This window comes from Cyprinodon tularosa, unplaced genomic scaffold (genome assembly GCF_016077235.1).
Source record: "Cyprinodon tularosa strain WSP-4 unplaced genomic scaffold, ASM1607723v1 ctg773, whole genome shotgun sequence".
In the NCBI taxonomy this organism is placed as follows: Eukaryota; Metazoa; Chordata; class Actinopteri; order Cyprinodontiformes; family Cyprinodontidae; genus Cyprinodon; species Cyprinodon tularosa.
In genome coordinates, this window is record NW_024039533.1 from 220,427 (window position 1) to 239,375 (window position 18,949).

Genomic DNA, 18,949 nt, shown 5'->3' on the forward strand with positions numbered 1-18,949 from the left:
GGGCAACAATCATGTTCTCAATCAACCCAAAAGACTTCTTAATATCAAAGTTTCATGTTTTTGGAAGTGTTTTTTTTTGTAGATTTGGGCATTTTATGAGGATGTCTGTGTGCCCAGGTAAATATTACAATGAAGAATTATTAGGCAACGTAATAAAAAACAAAAACAAATCAGAGAACAATATAGCCACCTTTCTCCACCATTGCGCCCTAAAGCCTTCCATCCATAGATTCTGTCAGTGTCTTGATCTGTTTGCGATCCACATTACGTGCAGCAGCCACCACAGCCTCCCAGACACCGTTTTCCCTCCTTGTAGATCTCAAATTTCATGAAGGACCACAGGTTCTCCATGGGGTTCAGATCAGGTGAACAAGGGGGCCATGCATTATTTTTCTCCTTTAAGGCTTTTTCTGGCCGCCACGCTGTGGTGTATTCTGATGCGTGTGACGGAGCATTGTCCTGCATGAATATCCTGTTTTTCTTGAATGATGGCGACTTCTTCTTGTTCCACTGTTTGAAGAAGGTGTCTTCCAGAAACTGGCAGTAGGTCTGGGAGTTGGCCTTGACTCCATCATCAACCCGAAAAGGTCCCACAAGCTCATCTTTGATGATAGCTGCCCATACCATTACCCTACCTCCACCTTGAGTCGATAAGGACCTTGCTGGCCTTTACTGATCCAGCCTGGTGCCCATCCATCCATCTGGCCCATCAAGACTCACTCTCCTTTCATCAGACCCAAACACCTTAGAGGAATCAGTCTGCAGATATTTCTTGGCCCAATCTTGACGTTTTGTCTCGTGTGTTTTGTTCAAAGGTGGCCTTTTTTCAGCTTTCCTTACCTTGGCCATGTCCCTGAGTATTGAGCACCTTGTGCTTCTCGTCACTCCAGACATGTTGCAGCTCTGAAATATGGCCCAACTGGTGGCCAATGGCTTCCTGGCAGCTTGATCCTTCTCAGTTCATGGGAGTTATTTTGCATCTTCTTTTATCAAAACGCTTCTTGCGCCCCTGTTGGCTATTTGCCATGAACCGCTTGATTGTGCGATGATCCCGCTTCGAAGTCTTGGCAATTTCCAAACTGCTGCACCCCTCTGAAAGACAATTTTTGACTTTTCAGAGTCTGCCAAAACTCTTTTCTGACCCATTCTGCCAAAGGAAAGGACGTTGCCTAATAATTAAGCACATCTTATATAGGGTGTCGATGTCATTAGGCCACACCCCTAACTATAGAGATAGCTCAGGATAACCTGAGCCACTCAATAAGCTTTATCGTCATAATAAGAGGTCCAGGAGGCTTCAGGGTCAGATGAAGAACCTCAGCTCCCTCCTTTGAATGTGGAAGAGCAGCAGCTCCACCCTTACAGCTCTCCCAGGAAGCTGAGGAGTTTTATCTCAGCTTCTGGTTCTGATCCATATCTTCTGACCATCAGTCTGATTGATGATCCCAGCAACCCAGAGCTTCACCTCTGAGCTCATGATCCAAGTTTGACGTCCTCTTCACTTTATAATTTCTCTGAACCAGAAGAAAACTTTCAGAAACTCTGGAGAACCGAGGACCCAAACATCTGGCCGACATGATGTTTGTTCAGACAACCACTAGAGAGGAGGAGTTTTGAAGCGATTTGAACCAAAGGATCGTACCTTTAAGGTAGACAGGGAGATGATGTCATATCCTTTGGGCAGCAGGTGCTTCAGCTCGTTGGTGTGGAGAATCAGGACCTGAAGAAGATCGGCAGTTAATCGTCTCGTTTGTTACAAACACAGAGCAGCAGAACCGGAGCTTCCTACCTTCTTCTGTTGGACCTTACAGATGGAGAAGACCGTGGACGGGAGCTGTAGAAGAAACCAGGCGTCAGTGTCTGCAGCATTTCTGATCATCAAACTAATCTAAACATTTGCTAAATATAAAATAAAGAAGAGTTTTTAAACAATAAGAAAAAAAAAGCTCAAAACCAGGAGAGACCAGTTTAAACCAGCAATCAACCCAATAAACAGGAATCTACTGGAGCAGTGCCTGGTGGAGCGCTTAGCGCCCAGAGTTCAGACCCATTGCTGAAGGTCGTCTTCTCCTCCTTTCCTTCACAACTACTTCCTGTCTACAGGCTGTCAAAATAAAAGGCCGCTATAGCGGGATTAATGGAATTAACCAAATCCAGGTTAATTTTCCTCTCCCCATCCAGACCTGACTGCTGTCAGATTGGAAGAATCAAGAAATCCTGTAAACAGAACCTGTCTGACTGCACGAAGTAGGAAAAGAGACCTTAAAAACCTGCACATCATTAGCCTCGTGAGACCATCCTGATCTGGCGAGCTTTCAAGGTTTCACTCGCAGATCAGTCTGGAGACTCTCCGTTGAAGAAAATTTGGAGCCGTTCACCAAACGAACGTCCAATCAGCGTTGGCTTTGAGGCGGGTTGAGGTGTGACGCAACGAGAAGCGTGACAGTTCAGTCTAAAGAACATGGCGGCTTCAGCCGATGAAACTAGCGTTAGCGTGGCTATCGAGCAAGTTTTATCGGGATTACAGAGTATTTCTTCACTGAAAGAAGAGCAAAACACTGCTCTGGAGGCTTTTCTCAGAGGAAAAGATGTTTTTGCTCTTCTCCCGACTGGTTTCGGCAAGAGTTTGATCTATCAATTGGCTCCTCTTCGTCGTCGCTCTGTTAGTACGTCATATGCTTCGTTGATCTGATTGGTTTATTTGGCCCGTCTATCACCAACATAGGCCAATCAGCTAACCAGTATTTTCACCCCTTCCCAAAATTACTTCAACGGAAGGTTTCCAGATGGATATGCGGAGCAAATCCATCTGGCGGAGTCAGGTTAGCACATTATGTCCTGAGCTTCAGGAACAGCCCAGTCTATTACAAAGTCCTTGATATTCCCATGGCGGCGCTTCAAGGCAGCGGCCAAGAACAGCTCCTCTTGGGAATTTCACAGAATATGGTGCTTAAAACGATACAAACTAGACTTCAAACCCGCATCTATGATCGCCAACGCCTGCTGGAGCTATGGTCACAAAATGTGTTAAATACTGACATTTTTTATCTTTAAAAAGTTGCGGATGGATCTTAACAAAATCTGACTGGAACATCTTCAACGCTGCAGCAACATATGACAACTTGTTAAATATTGGTAAGTTTGCCATGACTGTGTCAGCCTACATCAACAAATGCATTGAAGACGTCAGCATCAAAAAGAAAATTACCACCTAGGTCAACCAACCACCCTGGATGAATGAAGCGGTTCAGAAATCGCTAAAAGCACTGAACTCAGCTTTCAAGTCTTTTTATAAAGAGGCACTGAGAATAACATGTGCCAACTTGAACAGAAAACAGACACTAGCAGCTGCCTGTGAGATTTAAAATTATGATGTACAGAAGATAAATTTCTCAGTTAATTTATATTTGGAAATCAAATGAGAGTGAATATGTTTGCTTTCCCAGAAGGTATAAAGGATGTTAATGAATGGAGGTAGAGATAATACAAATAATTTCCTAATCATTTTTCTCTCTTTCGCTTCTTTTCTACTAAATTGTATAATCCAAATTATTCTTCTAAGGCAGACTTATGTCTTTACTTTTTTTTTTGTTCCTCATATGCCGGTGCAAAATTTCTGTTTTAGTTTTTGTTTGTTGTTGTTATCATTTATGTATTAAAGATAAATCATTTCAGAAAAAAGAAGGAGAGTCTTGACAGAAATGGCTCCATGGGCGAGATCTTTCTCCTATGGAAGCCCATTTCCCCCACATGAAAATAAAAAATACCAAATAGAAAGTCGTAATTATGAGATTCAAAGTCATACTTTGAACTTTCAAAGTCATAATTATGTTACAAAGTTTGAAAGTCGAAAAATAGATCGATACCGCGTTTTTAAAAATCAATTTGATATCAGCATATGAAAATATATTTCAGTATATTATTTGTGTCAGAAATGGATAACAAAACTGCTATTTTCAATGACTACTTATTTTTGTCCAGCTTTAACATCGGTATCGATATCGGTTATCGGCTACATGAGTTTTAAAATATTGGCATATCGGATATCGGACAAAATCCCAATATCGTGCATCCCTAGTCTCTAGATAATAATAATTTATGACTTTTGTCATTTAGTGGGGGTATAATAATGAACACAGTCAGATAAACACAAATCAAATGAACATTTTGCCAAATAAAAGCAAAAAAAATCGCCATCAGAGCCAGCGGTCCTTCACACACGGCAATGCAGAGAGAGGGCTGCTGCAGACGGGCTAACATTAGCCCTGGCTGCTGTTAGCTTCGGAGCTCCGCTGGTTGCTGCGGTCCTCTCAACTTCGGAAATATTTTTTTAAAAATCACACATTAAATTTGTAAATGGACCATATAGTGACGCTTTAAAGTATAATATTCTCTGATGAAATTATCTTAAAACTTACTTTTATTGAACAACAGCAACAGAAAACTTTCAATGGAGAGATCCATTGAAAGCTGCTGCTGCCGCAGTGCATGCTGGGACAGCTGTCAATCTCAAGGACGGACGAGTCTGCTCTGACGCATACTCCATAAAGTGGGCGGGGCGAGAACAAGATCCGGGGATTTGGTGCGTTGTCGGTCTGGCGTTCTCGGCAATTGGAACAGTGATGAAGTTTCACGAGGACACGAGAACGCTCAAGAACACATATGGAGAAACGGACCTGGAGTTATTGAAATCTGTGGCTTTATGAATCTAAACTGAAATTCCCATCCCAGCTGCCCGTTGGTTTGGTTGGTTTGTAATAAAGGAACAGAATCTGCTGGCAGGCTCGATTCACTAGCAGCTGCTCCTGATCTCTGTTTCAGTCTGAGTTTCTGAGTTTTTGGACAATCTCTGCTCACAGGGTCAGATGACGTCACCAAATACGCCACAGACTCACAGCTTTGGGATCAACCAACCAAACGGGAGGAAAAGGGGAAATAAATGGCATAGAGGAAGCTCCTGACATCAGCTTCCTCCAGGTTTGTGCTGACAACAGATCTAATAAAAGACTCTGGAAAGAACCGAACGGGACATTTAATGCCGTTTCTGATTCCATTTGTAGTCAAATTCAGCCAAAACCGAGGAGTCAAACAACGATCAGAAAGAGTCCAACTGAGATTGATTCTACTGATGGCCGGAGCAGAGGAGCTGAAATGGTTCTCCTCTTCTGCTCCCAATGGTTGCATCTAAAGAAAAGCTGCAGCATCAATGTTTACTGGATTTTCAGCAGCTTCTGCCAACATCTTCTAATGACCCAGAAGCACTTTGGAGATGATCTCTGAGCCACAATGCTAAAGAGGTAAAGATGTGATCAAAGGTCAGAACAAGTAAATGTTGGACCTTTGTTCTCCAAACAAGTGGACCTGTCAGGTTACGGTCCAGATGTTGATCTTAGGTGAGACGGAGAGGAAAACAGAGTAAAGAAGAAGAACCAACACTGGATGTTGAGCTAAACAGATCCAGCCATCATCTCTAGACTTGATTAGGATTGATTCTGCTGATCCTGTGGGCCGGATCTGGTGGGCCGGCTCAGCAGGTTCCAGAAAGTCCATCAGATGGTTTTCAATCATCCACCAACTGAGGACTGAGGAGCCTGCTTTTAGAAACGATGAAGGAAACAGCAGAAGAAATGCTAGCTGTGCTAGCCTTAGGGCTAACTCTGAGTAGCTGGTAGCTTATCCCCATCAAGCTAACGGCTAAAGTAGGAAAACTGCTCCTACTGTAAGAGTTTGGTCCTCACCTCTGCCAGTTCGCAGCCGGAGACGTCCAGGATGTCGCCGGCTCCATTTTGGTTCGCCTGCAGATCAGATAAGAAAAATATAAAAAAAAAAACATTTTATTTTTCTGCAGAAAATCAACATGTGCTGATCTTTATAGTTCAGATGGGCGTCCAAAAAACACAACTATGGAAGGAATTTTTTATTATTATTGTTGCCAGCAAAAAATTCATCCTGTAAATCAAGATTTGAAAAAAGTAAAATCCATATTTTACAAATGAAAATATAAAAAAAAAAGAATGTAAACGCAATTAAAAAGTAACCAAAGAAAGTGTGTTGTAAATGGAAATTTGGAAAACAAATAAATAAAACATTTTATGTTATAATGACAATTTGAAGGAAAAAAAGCAAACACATCTTGTAAATAGAAATTAGGAAAGAAAATAATTTATGTAAATAAAAAAAGAAACTGTAAATGGAATAAAAAAAAAAAAGCACTTTAATGGAAATTTGAAAATTCTGTAAATGAAAAAAATCCAAAGACTGTAAAAAACTTCTCTATCAAATAAGATTACGAGAGTAAAATTGCTGTTTTCTAAGGTTTCAATTTTAACATTCTTTCTTTATACATTCTATATTTTCATCTTTTTTATTATTTCTCTTTTTTTTAGATTTGGTTTTATGAATTGTTTTGTTTAGAAACTGCATCTGCTGGACGTTAGCAACGTTAGATTTAAAAATGCAATTCGTAAAACTCAATCTGAAAAAGAGAAATAAAAAAAATTAAAAAACGTTGAAAATATAAATGTCGACAACACAATTTAAAACATACGGTTTGAAAAAATAAAATATAACAAAACAGCAAAGTTGACACCTGAAACCTCTCCTTAATTATTAAGCAGTTTTATTTCTGGATTGCATTTTGTTTATTACGTGTTTTTTGATTGCAGCAATATTGGAGCAAAGTTCCCTCCGTACTCCACACAGCCCAGAACCCGGCCCAGTTCTCACCCAGTACAGCTGATGCTCCAACCTCTTCTGGGAATCCTCGCTGGGCTTCCTCTTCCGGAAGAACAGAGGCATCCTGACTCCCAGCCGCTCCAACAGATCACCCTCTGGAGCTGCTCCTACAGGACCGATGGACAGACTGGACGTCCCTCACCCAGCAGGAGCTGGTTTGACATCCAGGAAATTAAAAGTCTAATTAGAAACGGACCAATCAGGCTTTCCACTGCAGGTTTTCTTTGTGATCTCCTAATTCCAACTGAAACTGATTATGTTTATTTTTCTCTGTTTTATAAAAAAGAAAGGAAAACAGATCTACAGTCATGAAATTGATGGAAATTACAAATATAAAGGAAACCCTTTATTTTTAATTTTTAGGAGATATAATTTTCATGCATTTAGGAAATATGTATATTTTTTTGACATTTAAATGATCATGTCGGTTTGGGGGAGAAAAGAACCGTAGCCCTTTCTGGAGAAAACCCCCAAAATGTCTAACTTGTTCATCAGGTTCTTTCTTTTTTTTCCTTAAATCAATATTTAGATTGTATATCTAATCCACACAGGGAAAAGAATGCTTAATATGAATTATTAAAATCCATTTTTAATATGAAATTTGATGACTAATGGATTAAAAACAACAACAGTGCAGCATTAGCAGAGCTTCATTTCAATATTATCAGCAGCAAAGACCACGTTTTAAGAAAAGAACATTTTTAGAATGTGAGTTTGAAAGCTTGAAGGTTTTAAGAGTAATTTATGTTTATCTAAAACTAGGGATGCACGATATAATCAGCCCCCTATCGGTATCGGCCTTAAAACTGAATATCGAACATCGGCCACCCCACCGATATTTAACCCGATATTTGATCAGCTTCTGAGTTTCTAAAGTAAAAAAATAAAAAATAAAAATACTACTTCTTCTTCCACAAAAACGTCTTTTTTTACAGACTTAAAAACTTCTAAAGACGAGGGAAAAAATATTGATACATTAAAATATCCCAATATCTTCATATGCTGATATATTGCCATTTAAAAACACCATATCAATCTCTTTTACTAATGAAATATTGCTATATGTCATCGTTATGCTACGAAATCCCCCGAAAATTCAGAGTTTGTAACAGAACGATGAAATTTCACGAGGTTTTGCAAGTAAAATAGATCGATACCGCGTTTTTAAAAATCCATTTGATATCAGCATATGAAAATATATTTGAGTATATTATTTTTCAAAGTGTCAGAAATGGATAACAAAACTGCTATTTTCAATGACTACTTATTTTTGTCCAGCTTTAACATCGGTATCGATATCGGTTATCGGCTACATGAGTTTTAAAATATCGGCATATCGGATATCGGCCAAAATCCCAATATCGTGCATCCCTATCTAAAACTTAAAACAATATTTTTACAGCTTGCTATTCTTTAAGCTTTTATCTTTTCAGATTTTATTTTTCAATTATTTTTTATTTTATCCAGATTTTACTTTTTAGACTTTCATTTTTTAAGTAATATTTTTAAATCTCGATCCAAACCTCTATACTTATGGGTAGTAAAAGTTTACAGAGTCAAATCTGCAGAACTGGATTTTATTAATAGCAATTTGTAAAATAGAATTTCTCCATTTTTGTTTTTTATTCAACTTTCAACATCTGAAAAGAGACTGTGAAGAAAACCATAATAAATAAATAAAAACATCTGAAAAGCAAACTAAAAAAAATATCAATTTTGGTAGAGAAGGCTTTTAGTTGTTCTTTCTTAAAAGCTGCTTTTGCTTGAAACTTTGCTTTCTCAAATACTGTAAGAAATATCTAGTATTTGTTGATCTGGATGGATGGATGAGTTAATGGATGGATGAGCTTATAGATGGATGGATGGATGGATGGGTTTATAGATGGATGGGTTAGTGTGGAAGTGCAGCCTCAGTGGAAGTGGGCGGAGCAGGAGCAGAAACTGATCATTTCCCATCAGCAAAGCAGAAAGAGCCAACCTATCGTTTTAGGCTAAATATCTTATTTTATCAATTATAATGACAGTAGTTGCATTGATTCTATAGTCATTGTTTTAAAAGCTTTTTTCGCCCATATTTGAAGCTTATTTTGTCTCCATAATCACTCTGTTTATTATATTTTTAATGGAAAAAACCAGGATGTTTATGTGAGACGTAGCTCTACATGAATGCTAACTGTCTGCTTGGTTCATTGTTGGTTCTATTAGCAACAGAAAACAGAAGCAGCTGAGCTACCAGTGGAAAACAGGATGATGCTAACCTTCATCTTTACTGTAAACACCAGATGCTAACACAGCTAGCATGTTGGTAAACACGGAAAAATGTACAAACACCACATATAGCTAATATTTAAAGATGCGAAAATTATATGTTATACTTACATACTCTGTGTTGGTGTTAGTTTGTTCCCCGTTCCTCTTATTTAACGGTCAAACACATTAAATAAGATTAAATAGCATAATGTAAAGAGTCCCAGCGTTAGCTAACTACTAACAGCTATGCCTCGGGTAATGCCGCTGTCCGAAAGGACTTAAACCTTCAAAAAGTTACGTCTTAACCCTGTCAGGCAATAAAGTTAATCGATGGAGAAATATTTAAGGCTGCGCCCCCTCTCTCTGTGTAGTTAGCTGAATTCACCACGGCGGTTAAACGACAAACATCTGCGCCTTTGCAGAGTTACTTACGGCCTTGTGTACCCGCCCTGCTATTTGCTGATATGTCCGCCATGTTTTGAGTGGCAAATTCATCATGGAAATCTCTGTGAAAGCAAAGCTAAGCTGGTTTTATCTCATTAATCAATTAAAATTTAAATTTAAACTATATTTATAAAATCTTCAAAGTAATTTGTTAAAATACACCTGGATAAATTTACCTTAATTGAACTGAAACACTATAGTGGGATAAAAACAAGTTAATAAAGAATAGAGAAGCAAAAAGTGGTATACTTAAAGTAAATTCTAATGTGCTTTTAGTGTACTTGAGGTATTACTAAAGTAATACTTCTTCGAACTAAATTGGGACATTTTTAAGTTTACTAAAGTATACTTAAAGTATACTTTAGTAAACAATAAAGTAAACAATAGTATAGTCAATTACACTTGACTATACTATTGTTATGTATATGAAATATAGTTTATAATAAGTAAACTCTAAGCGCACTGCCTGATTTTAAGTATGAAATTAGTGCACTTTTAGTATACTTGAATAAACTATTTTTTGCTAAGAGTACAGCTGAAACAATTAATTGTGATTAATCGATTATTGAAATAACTGTCAACTAATTTAGTAATCGATTAATCGTTAATTGTAAATAATCTAAAACACGCCTTTAGATCACGTAACAATAAAAAAAAAGGTAAACATTTTGCAATTAAGATAAAAAAAACTTCTTTGTCGATCAATATCTTCCATCCAGAACTCCTCAACTCCTCAAAGTCTTCTTTAAGGAACCTTTTGCCATCCGATTTATTAATAGATTAAAATAATCAACAGATGAATCGGTTCGTATAATAATCGTTAGATGGAGCTCTAGATAGGTTGCAAGTTCAGTGCAAATGAAGTGTTTAACTGCCTTAAACAGATGATTATTTAATTATATTTGTTATTATGAATGTATGAGACAGAATCCAAACTTTTTCTCCAGATTATATTTTATTCTGAGGCGAACACTATGTATAGAGCTTGAATATCTTTATTTTTATGTTCTAAAGATGTGATGAAAGCAAATTTTACATTCAGGACATTCAATTATTCCGAAATAAAAATCCCATGAAGGAATGTCCTTAACTGCAACACAGAAGTCTATGAATTGGGACCTTTTGTCGTTCATACATTCAGCTTTTCTCTTCTCTCTCAATGTAAATAAAATAAACCCATTTATAGTTTTCACAAAAAAAGTGAGATTGCTGTTCTGCTCCTCCACTGAAAGATGTCTGACAGTTTCCAGGAACCAAAAGCTGAACATCGTACTGATATAACCTTGTTTCGATCAGTTAACAGCTAACTGAGCTCAAGCATTTTCGAAAACGAGCTGTATTTAAACGCCTCACGAGCGAATGGGCGGCCGTAATATATGGTGAAGAAGCGCAAACGTTTTATATGACTTGACGGCGGATTTTAATCAATCATAATGAAAATAACCGGATGCTGCGTTCACGTAACCTCGTTATTGGAGCTCTGAATAAAATGATTAATAATGTATTTCATTAAAAATGTATTATGGAGTGTTCTTATGTGGACATAATATGGTTTTAACAAGAAGTGTCATGTAACTAAGCAGTGGCACACAACGTGTGTGCAGGTCACACACACACACTTATTGTATCACTATAGTTTTGAGGACTTTCCATTGACTTCCACTGATTTCCCCATTACCATATATCTCTAACCCTAACCGGAATTCAGTTCACACCTCAGTCCTTAATGTGACTCCTGAACCAAAAATAGTAACCCCCCTCATGGAGTCCAGGCATTGGGCCCCACAAGGAGCAGAAAATGGGCCCCATAATGTATCAAAAACTGAATTACTGACCTAAAGTTATTTCACACCATACCTCTAAACTGTCTCTCTAAGGTTATAAACAGGGTTCTTCCACATTAGGACCAGCCTTTGGTCTCCATAAGATCTGTTTGTCCTCAGTAGGTGATAAAATATACCTAAAACAGTTCTAAATAGGTAATATAGGTGATGTGTCAAATATAAAATATATAAAAGAGCAAAATCTTTATGTAAATATTTTCCTGAATTTCTTTCTAATGTCATTTCAGTTTGTTTGATTTACAACAACTATAACGTAACATTAAAAGTAATACAACAAAATGGCACCAAATGTTTTAAAACTCACATAAAATTATATCACCATGCGATAATAAAACAAGTCAATAAAAATCCTTCTGGTATTTTAAAAATAAAAGCCTAAAAATATTTTTGAGGGGATAAACAAAAAAAAGCGATTAAAGACATTCTCCAGCTGTTTGCTGTTGCAGGACTGATGATCACCACCAGGGAGCAGTCTCTGCTAACCTTTCTCTCAGGAGGACACAGCCTGTAAACATTAAACAATAAACATGTCAGCATCACCTTCATCTTCATTTGCCTACATAATAAACAAGTATTTTTTTCAGTCCTGCTATCAGTGTCCAGTTGGTGGCGCTCTGACTCTTTATTGTGTTTAATCCTGTTTGTTTTCTTTCTGACATTTAAAATGCATCACAGACCAACGAGTTTCAGAACAGATTAAATATAAAATATTCCTTTTATATTGAGTTGTACTTCCTCTAAAGTTCATGTATCATAATAAATCTCTGAGAAGCAGAAGTCAGATCTTGTTTTTGTCACAATCTTGTTCCTAAAAGATGCTTTTGGTTCTGATTCTGGTTCTAGAATAGAATAGAAAATCCCTTTATTGTCCCAAAATGGGGAAATTCCGGTGTTTTCAGCAGCAAAAGGGTTATAGAAAAAAAGGCCCCACAAATGTGGACCTTAGAAAATGTATACGAATAACACCATAGTGAAGAGTTAAAAAAATAAACAAATGAAATACTGCACTGTAAATTGTTTTAACAATATAAAACGGGAGAATAAATAACCAATATTCAGCTATGGACATTTTTACAGTGATGGATATTTGAAAATAGCAGCAACATCAGAGATGAGCAGAATTACTTTAGTTTCACACAGAGGGTCGTTCAATCAGTTAGACCAGAATTAGATTCATATTAAAATGAAAATGTAATCTGGTTCAGATCTTAGATCCTTTTATTCAGTTGATCGGAAAATCTTTGAACGTTCCTGTTGATGTTTCAGTGACACACAGCTTTAAACTGGATTTTGATTCAGTTTATTTTAAGCATCTTTATAACTGGACTTTGTTTCCAAGTTTGAAGATGTTTTGCTTCTGATTTAGGAACATTTTTCAATTCAAAACTGAATTTTTTAAATTGAAAAATGGAAGCAAAACATCTTCAAACTTGGAAACAAAGTCCAGTGGATTGTTTTGTTTTTATTTTTACTTTTTTGGAATCTTCTCCTCCAGTGGAGGACTTCACATTGTGCCATCACCACAAACCTGTTTTAATCTGTTATTAATTTGGGTGTTTTAAACAAGTTTCCTAATTTTTTATTTTTATTTTTTTACAGTGTCCTGTCTGGCAATAAGAGAAAAATTGTCTTGATGCCAAAAAGAGCCCAACAGATTTTACTTTCACAAGTGGAGCAGTACGGCTATCGCCATATTGCTCCACTTGTTTCATGCATATAAATTGCTTTATTATAATTATGCAGGGAGTTTTACAGTTTATATGGAAACTGCAATGTAGATAGAGCAGAAAAACAGAAGAAGAAAAGGAAAATGACAGAAAGAAGAGATAGAACGGAGATAATGAGAAAACATTTTCTGTCTGCTTCATCACCTGTAACAAGATGAAAAAAGAACAGCACAACCGAAAGACATGGTATGAGGTATACAATAAAGCAACACCTTGAAACTATCGCTAAAGTAATATTATTTAGTCTGACATGTACTCTGTGTTACCTGAAGATATGAATGTGGGGTTTCTGTTTGGAAGTTTCCTAATTTTTAAAAGAAAACTTTCTATTGGAGGGGTCTGCCAAAACAAAACAAGCAACCAGAAAAGGGACAAAAAGTAGAACAAATAATGGATGTTTCTCTATCTATATAATGATTCTGTTTTATGTGTTTTCTCAATTCAGAGGGCCCCCTGCCTGTCTTTGCCTAGGGCCCCAAATTTTCCTTAATCCGCCCCTGCCTCTATAGCTGCCCTTTCTTCCACAGAGACACACAGAACATGGAGGATTTTATACAGTTGGGAGGTTCTAACAAGATTTGATGGAGAACTACAAAATAACCAGCTTCCTATTTAGGAGGTCAAAATGACCATTAATACGGCACGCTAAGATGACGTGTCGTTGGCCGATGTTCACAGAGCATTCACTGTTCTGCGTTCCGGCACTTTGTTTTCACTGGAATTTGAAATGAAAACTTTGTTTTCATTTGTTTTCAAGATGAATGGGAGGCAGATCTTTTAGTTCTCAGGCTCCTCTCCTGTGGAACCAACTTCCAGTTTTAGTCCATGAGGCAGACACCCTGTCTACTTTTAAGGCTAGGCTTAAAACTTTCCTTTTTGATAAAGCTTCTAGTTAGAGTGGCTAAGGTTATCCTGAGCTATCTCTATAGTTATGCTGCTATAGGCTTAGACTGCTGGAGGACATAGGGACCCCTTTTTCATCATTCTGCTTCATTCTATCTCTATTCTCCCACTCTGCAGAATCTGTTAGTTCAATCTCTAACGTTCTGCTCTCTCTGCTTTTTCTCATAGTAGCTTCATCTGGTCTGTTCCTGTTTGGCTGTGACTCCATCCTGGAGAGAAATATCAGCTGTGCTGCTGCCATCAACACCTTTTCTAGATGTTGGAGCTTGGCCTGTTTTCCAGTGTAGTCCTGTTTCTCTGACTGTGACTAACTGGATGTGCTCTCTTCATCCTCTGACATGGGAGCTGGCTCGGAGCTTGTCTGCCTGGCTGTGTGTTTCCTGGACGGGGCCGCATTTTACAGCTGCTTTTTGTATCTCTGCTTCTGTCTCCTTGAACCCCAGTGGGCCTCAGCAGATGGCCGCTCACACTGAGCCTGGTTCTGCTGGAGGTTTCTTCCTGTTCAAAGGGAGTTTTTCCTCTCCACTGTCGCTACAAGCATGCTTAGTGTGAGGGATTGCTGAAGAGTCAATGAGTCGATGCAATCAGCTGGTTTTCCTTAGATAGAAAACTTTGAATCAATCTGACTGGATGATCTGGTGAACTGGAAAGTGCCTTGAGATGACATGATGTGAATTGGTGCTATGGAAATAAACTGAATTGAACAAGCTCCCTCAGGCAGTGCAGTTGTTGGACAGATCATGCTGGTGTTGACTCGCAAAAGAGCTTGATTTAATTCAGAGAACAGAAGTTTCTCCGCCAGACTCACCCCCACGCCATGCTGCACGCCAAACACCCACGAACTCTAGAAGCAGGTGAATGGCACACCTATACACCACTCACAGATGCAGGTCATTCATAAAAGAAAACACTAAAACCTCGTTTGGCTCCTATTTGTTGAGTATGAATGATTTTTGTATAGTTTCAGTTTGTAAATAAAATTTTGTTAGAAAGTTTAAAAAAAATGAAAGTATCTTCTTCGTCTTCCTCTCCAGCTTTCTAGTCGACACCAAAAGGCGTTCGGTTCCACTGTAATGACTTTTGTTTTAAAACCCCAGAGCATAATGCTGCCACCACCATGTTTTAGTGTGATTTTCACTCAGAAGTTCCAGTTTGGTTCTGATGGAACAAGAACAGATTCTGACTCGATGCTTTTGGACACTTTAAGAATCCCTGAATGTTTTATTGACAAGAAAATGCTTCTGTCCTGCAGCCGTCCCATCTAAGACGTTTCTATCTCCATACAGAGCATAGAGCAGAACTAACTTTCCTAACTCTACAGAATGATGAGAAGATAGAGATCAGCCGGGAGAATGATAGAAAATAAAAGGCAGAGAGTCATTGAAAACTAAAGAGACGGAGAAAAAAACATCTGAATGTCTCCAAAATGTGTAGTAAAAACGAGTCTTACAGCAACGGCCGGACCTTATTCCAGGTTAATCTGCTTTACAATAAGTGGTAGAGGTGGGAACTCAAGAAGACTGATGTCCAACCAAAGATCTGTGTCAGTAAAAGCAGCTGTTCACATCTGCTTATTGCTGATTAATTTTTTATATTTATCCTTTCTTAGAAATTATTTTTTTCTGGTTAGGATACAGAATAAATCCCAAATTAGAGGCTGAACCAGAATAGAAATGAGTTTCATCCAACCATTTTCCATCAAGCAGGGTCCAGCTGTCTACGGGCGAGAGACGGAGTCCACCCTGGACAGGTCGCCCGTCCATCGCAGGGCAACACAGAGACAAACAACCATTCACACACACTCACACCTAAGGACCATTTAGAGAAAACAATTAACCTAACAGTCATGTTTTTTGCACTGTGGGAGAAAGCCAGAGTACCCAGAGAGAACCCACGCATGCTCAGGGAGAACATGTAAGAAAGACCAAAGAAAAGATTCAAACCCTGAACCTTCATGCTGCAAAGGTTACACACTGAGAAGCCCCATAGAAATGAATTCCATTTTCTAAATTCCTAAAAAAAAAAAAATAATAATAATAATAATTAAGAAAAAGAGAGTGTTTAAAATTAATAATTTTACATTACAAATTCCTTATCATACTGTTTCAAAAACCTTTGGAACCGTTTTTCTTTTCTATGAAGAGAATCTTAAACCGTTTTCTTTCTATTTTTAATATATTTTATGCATAATTAAATAAAATAAATTAGATATATAATATCTAATATATAAAATACTATGTTATTTTTTACAATTGTAATTTTAGATAAAAACTAATCCTTAGAAGCTCCATGTTTCGATTTTTAAACTCAGTTTTTTCTGGGAATAAATCATTTAACCGGGTTTCTGTCGCCCTCTGGTGGCCATTAAAGTAAGCGCAGCTGGATGCTTCCCTCTCAGAGGAGGAAGGAGCTGCGCCTCCTCTGTGATGTCAGAGGAGGAGTGACTTCCAGTCCGTTTTAAACCTCAGACAGAAGGAAAAACCTCCGCTAGAACAACCCTGCTGCAGGACTTCCAGAACCCGGTTCTGATCCAGAAGGTGTTTATATGGGAGCAAACGGAGAGGAGGAGGTTCTGCACAGCTTTCTGTTCTTCAGAGGAGGAGAAAACTGCAGCTGAGAAGTTCCTGCTGCTTCAGATCTTTGCTGGACTCTGAGGACCAAACAGAAGCAGGAGGAGCTTTTTGCACATCTTGAAGTTTTCAGCAGGGAGGTGAGTTCAGACCAACCTGGATCAGAGCTCCTCTCCTTCACCTCCTGGTCAAGAAACAGGAGGAAGAAAAACTCCTCAGTGACTGAATATTTATTAACTGGCTTATATGTTTAGTTTTTTTCCCCTTAAACAAATAGAATCGTTTTTTTTTCCAAACAGAAATTCAATTTTAACCAGTTTTATGGTTGTCTAAAAAAAAAAAAAATCTTAATTATGAGCTGCTCTTTTACAGGTATTACAGTAAACATTTACATTTTTTGTGGAGTTTTTTTTTAAATAACGTTTTAACCCATGTGTATTAAATCAGTAAATGAATGATGTGGTGTCAGAGCAGCGCCTCACAGCCTCTGCAGGGTTTTAAATGCTTTAAATGTTAAAACAAACAACAAAAACGTCTCATTGTTTGATCTTTTTTGCAGATTTTGCATTTTTAATCCTAGAAAACATGTTTATTTTTAATTCATGCATTAATATTATAAACCAGCTCATCTGATTAAACACTGATGTATAAAAAGAGTTGAGCAGCCAGAGAGATCAGTTCCTGGGCTGTTGGTGACCAGAAAGGCCAGCAGGGGGCGTCACTGAGGTCACCAGGACCTGAGAGTTGATGCCATCAGACAGTAGCAGGAGCATCTGACAGTCAGACTGCGGATTTGTATGGAATTTAAACGATACGGTTAATTTCCCAGCATGCAGTGCGAGCAGGTGTCAGCCTGACCGGGCGTTTGTGACCCAGTGACCCGAATCCATTATAATGATGGAGCGGTTTAGCTTTCAGGTAAAAAAACATCAGCTGAACGTCATGAAACCAAAGAACATGAGAATAAAACCGGAAAAAGTTTACAGAGAATCAGTGGAATTAAAATTTTACAATTTTCTTTTTCAATTTTACATTTGGCAAATTGTCAGAAGGAAATTTATTTTAACTCCAGTTCACAGCTGGAGCTGATTTACCTGCGTCTGTTAGAGGCAGTGAAATAAAATAAAAAATAAAAAAACCTGAAGATGTTTAATAATAATAATAATAATAATAATGATAATCAGAGGTGGGATCAAGTTTGAAGACTTTATCCTCAATTCTTGAGTCTGAAACCTCAAATTTTGAATTATTTCAAGTGTTTTTTTTTTTTTAAATCAATGTATAATTTTGTGTAAAATCTAAAAAATAAATCCTTTATCCTGCGGGATACAGGCGTCCAAACTTTGGACCAAATTGATCCAGTAATCATTTCTGTTTTAGAAATAAAATAGAATTTTTCGTTAAAATGCTCACCAAAAACTAAACAAGTAAAAATGTTTTAAAAAGTCAGACATTTTTTAGATGACGGATCAATAAATGATTAAACAGTCAAATCATAAAATAATGGATTCGTTTTTGGCATCATAACAATTATTCTTATTGCCACATTGCCGGACAGTGTAAAAAAAAAAAAAAAAATAACTAAAAATGAATCTAAATAGAAAATAAAAGCACAGTTTTAGCATCAGACTCACTGGTTTTATTAAATTTATTGTCTTGGTGCAGCGAATATGGAGGCGAAGTCACTGGATGATAGAGCTGGGTGTTTGAATCGATTCAACTTTGATTCATTCAGTTCGAAATCGATTAATTTCGATTCGATTTGTTTTTACAATATAGAAAGTGGTTCAAATGTTTTTCAAAATACTCATTTATTTTATTTTCCTATTAAACACAAACTTGTAAACTTGTAAATCAGACAGTTTAAACTTGAGATGTGAACAAAACTGTCTCAAAAGTGCAAACTGTGAAGCCTCACACGAGCAAGCAGACGTGACACAGCACTGGAAAAAAATTTAAATTTAGATAAGTAGTTTTTTTCTTGCAATTAGTGCATTTGTTCTTGGATTGAGGAGGTAAAACAGACATTTCGCCAATAAAACAAGAATATTAACACTTAAAATAAGAAAACACAATTGCATTGTCTTATTTCAAGTGCATATTATCTAATTATCATATTTTAAAGCTACAGTGTGTAATAATTACAGGGATATACAGTCAGAAATGTAATATATTATACATAACTATGTTATTTATCATCATCTACGAGCTCAGCCTCTTAACCTTAATATTTGCGTTGCCTTAGAATTCGTTTTTTATAATTACATAGGAGCGGGTCTCGCAGCCATGGAGGCAGACATCTTTGCGCTACGGCAGCGCAGAGCCAACAAACTAGCGATTGCAAGATCTCCCATTACAATAACATGCTGTGTGATGATGCTGTTACTCTCCAGTATACTTATTCAGCAACGTTCCTGACGTTTCACAGGTAATGATTCAGTAATTTTCTGTAAAATAATTTTCTGGATATATACCT

General features: G+C 37.4%; 2 protein-coding genes across 3 annotated transcripts in view; one reads left to right on the plus strand and one right to left on the minus strand.

Annotated features, from left to right (window-relative positions):
• lrsam1 (leucine rich repeat and sterile alpha motif containing 1) overlaps positions 1-9,401 on the minus strand; it is a 31,052-nt gene extending 21,651 nt beyond the window's left edge. The window contains exons 1-5 of one of the 2 annotated variants that reach the window (XM_038270711.1): positions 9,119-9,401; positions 6,727-6,887; positions 5,739-5,795; positions 1,790-1,834; positions 1,643-1,720 (exon numbers count right to left, since the gene is read on the minus strand). In XM_038270711.1, the coding sequence (XP_038126639.1) occupies positions 1,643-1,720; positions 1,790-1,834; positions 5,739-5,795; positions 6,727-6,798 (252 nt within the window). In that variant the 5' untranslated portion in view covers positions 6,799-6,887; positions 9,119-9,401. Of the gene's footprint in view, positions 1-1,642; positions 1,721-1,789; positions 1,835-5,738; positions 5,796-6,726; positions 6,888-9,114 lie in introns of both variants that reach the window. The other variant, XM_038270709.1, reaches the window with a different exon arrangement.
• Positions 9,402-16,352: 6,951 nt separating this feature from the next.
• Positions 16,353-18,949, plus strand: part of lmo4a (LIM domain only 4a) — a 31,998-nt gene continuing 29,401 nt past the window's right edge. Inside the window, exon 1 of the mRNA XM_038270695.1 lies at positions 16,353-16,613. The gene's annotated coding sequence lies outside the window, so the exon portion shown is untranslated. The remainder of the gene's footprint in view (positions 16,614-18,949) is intronic.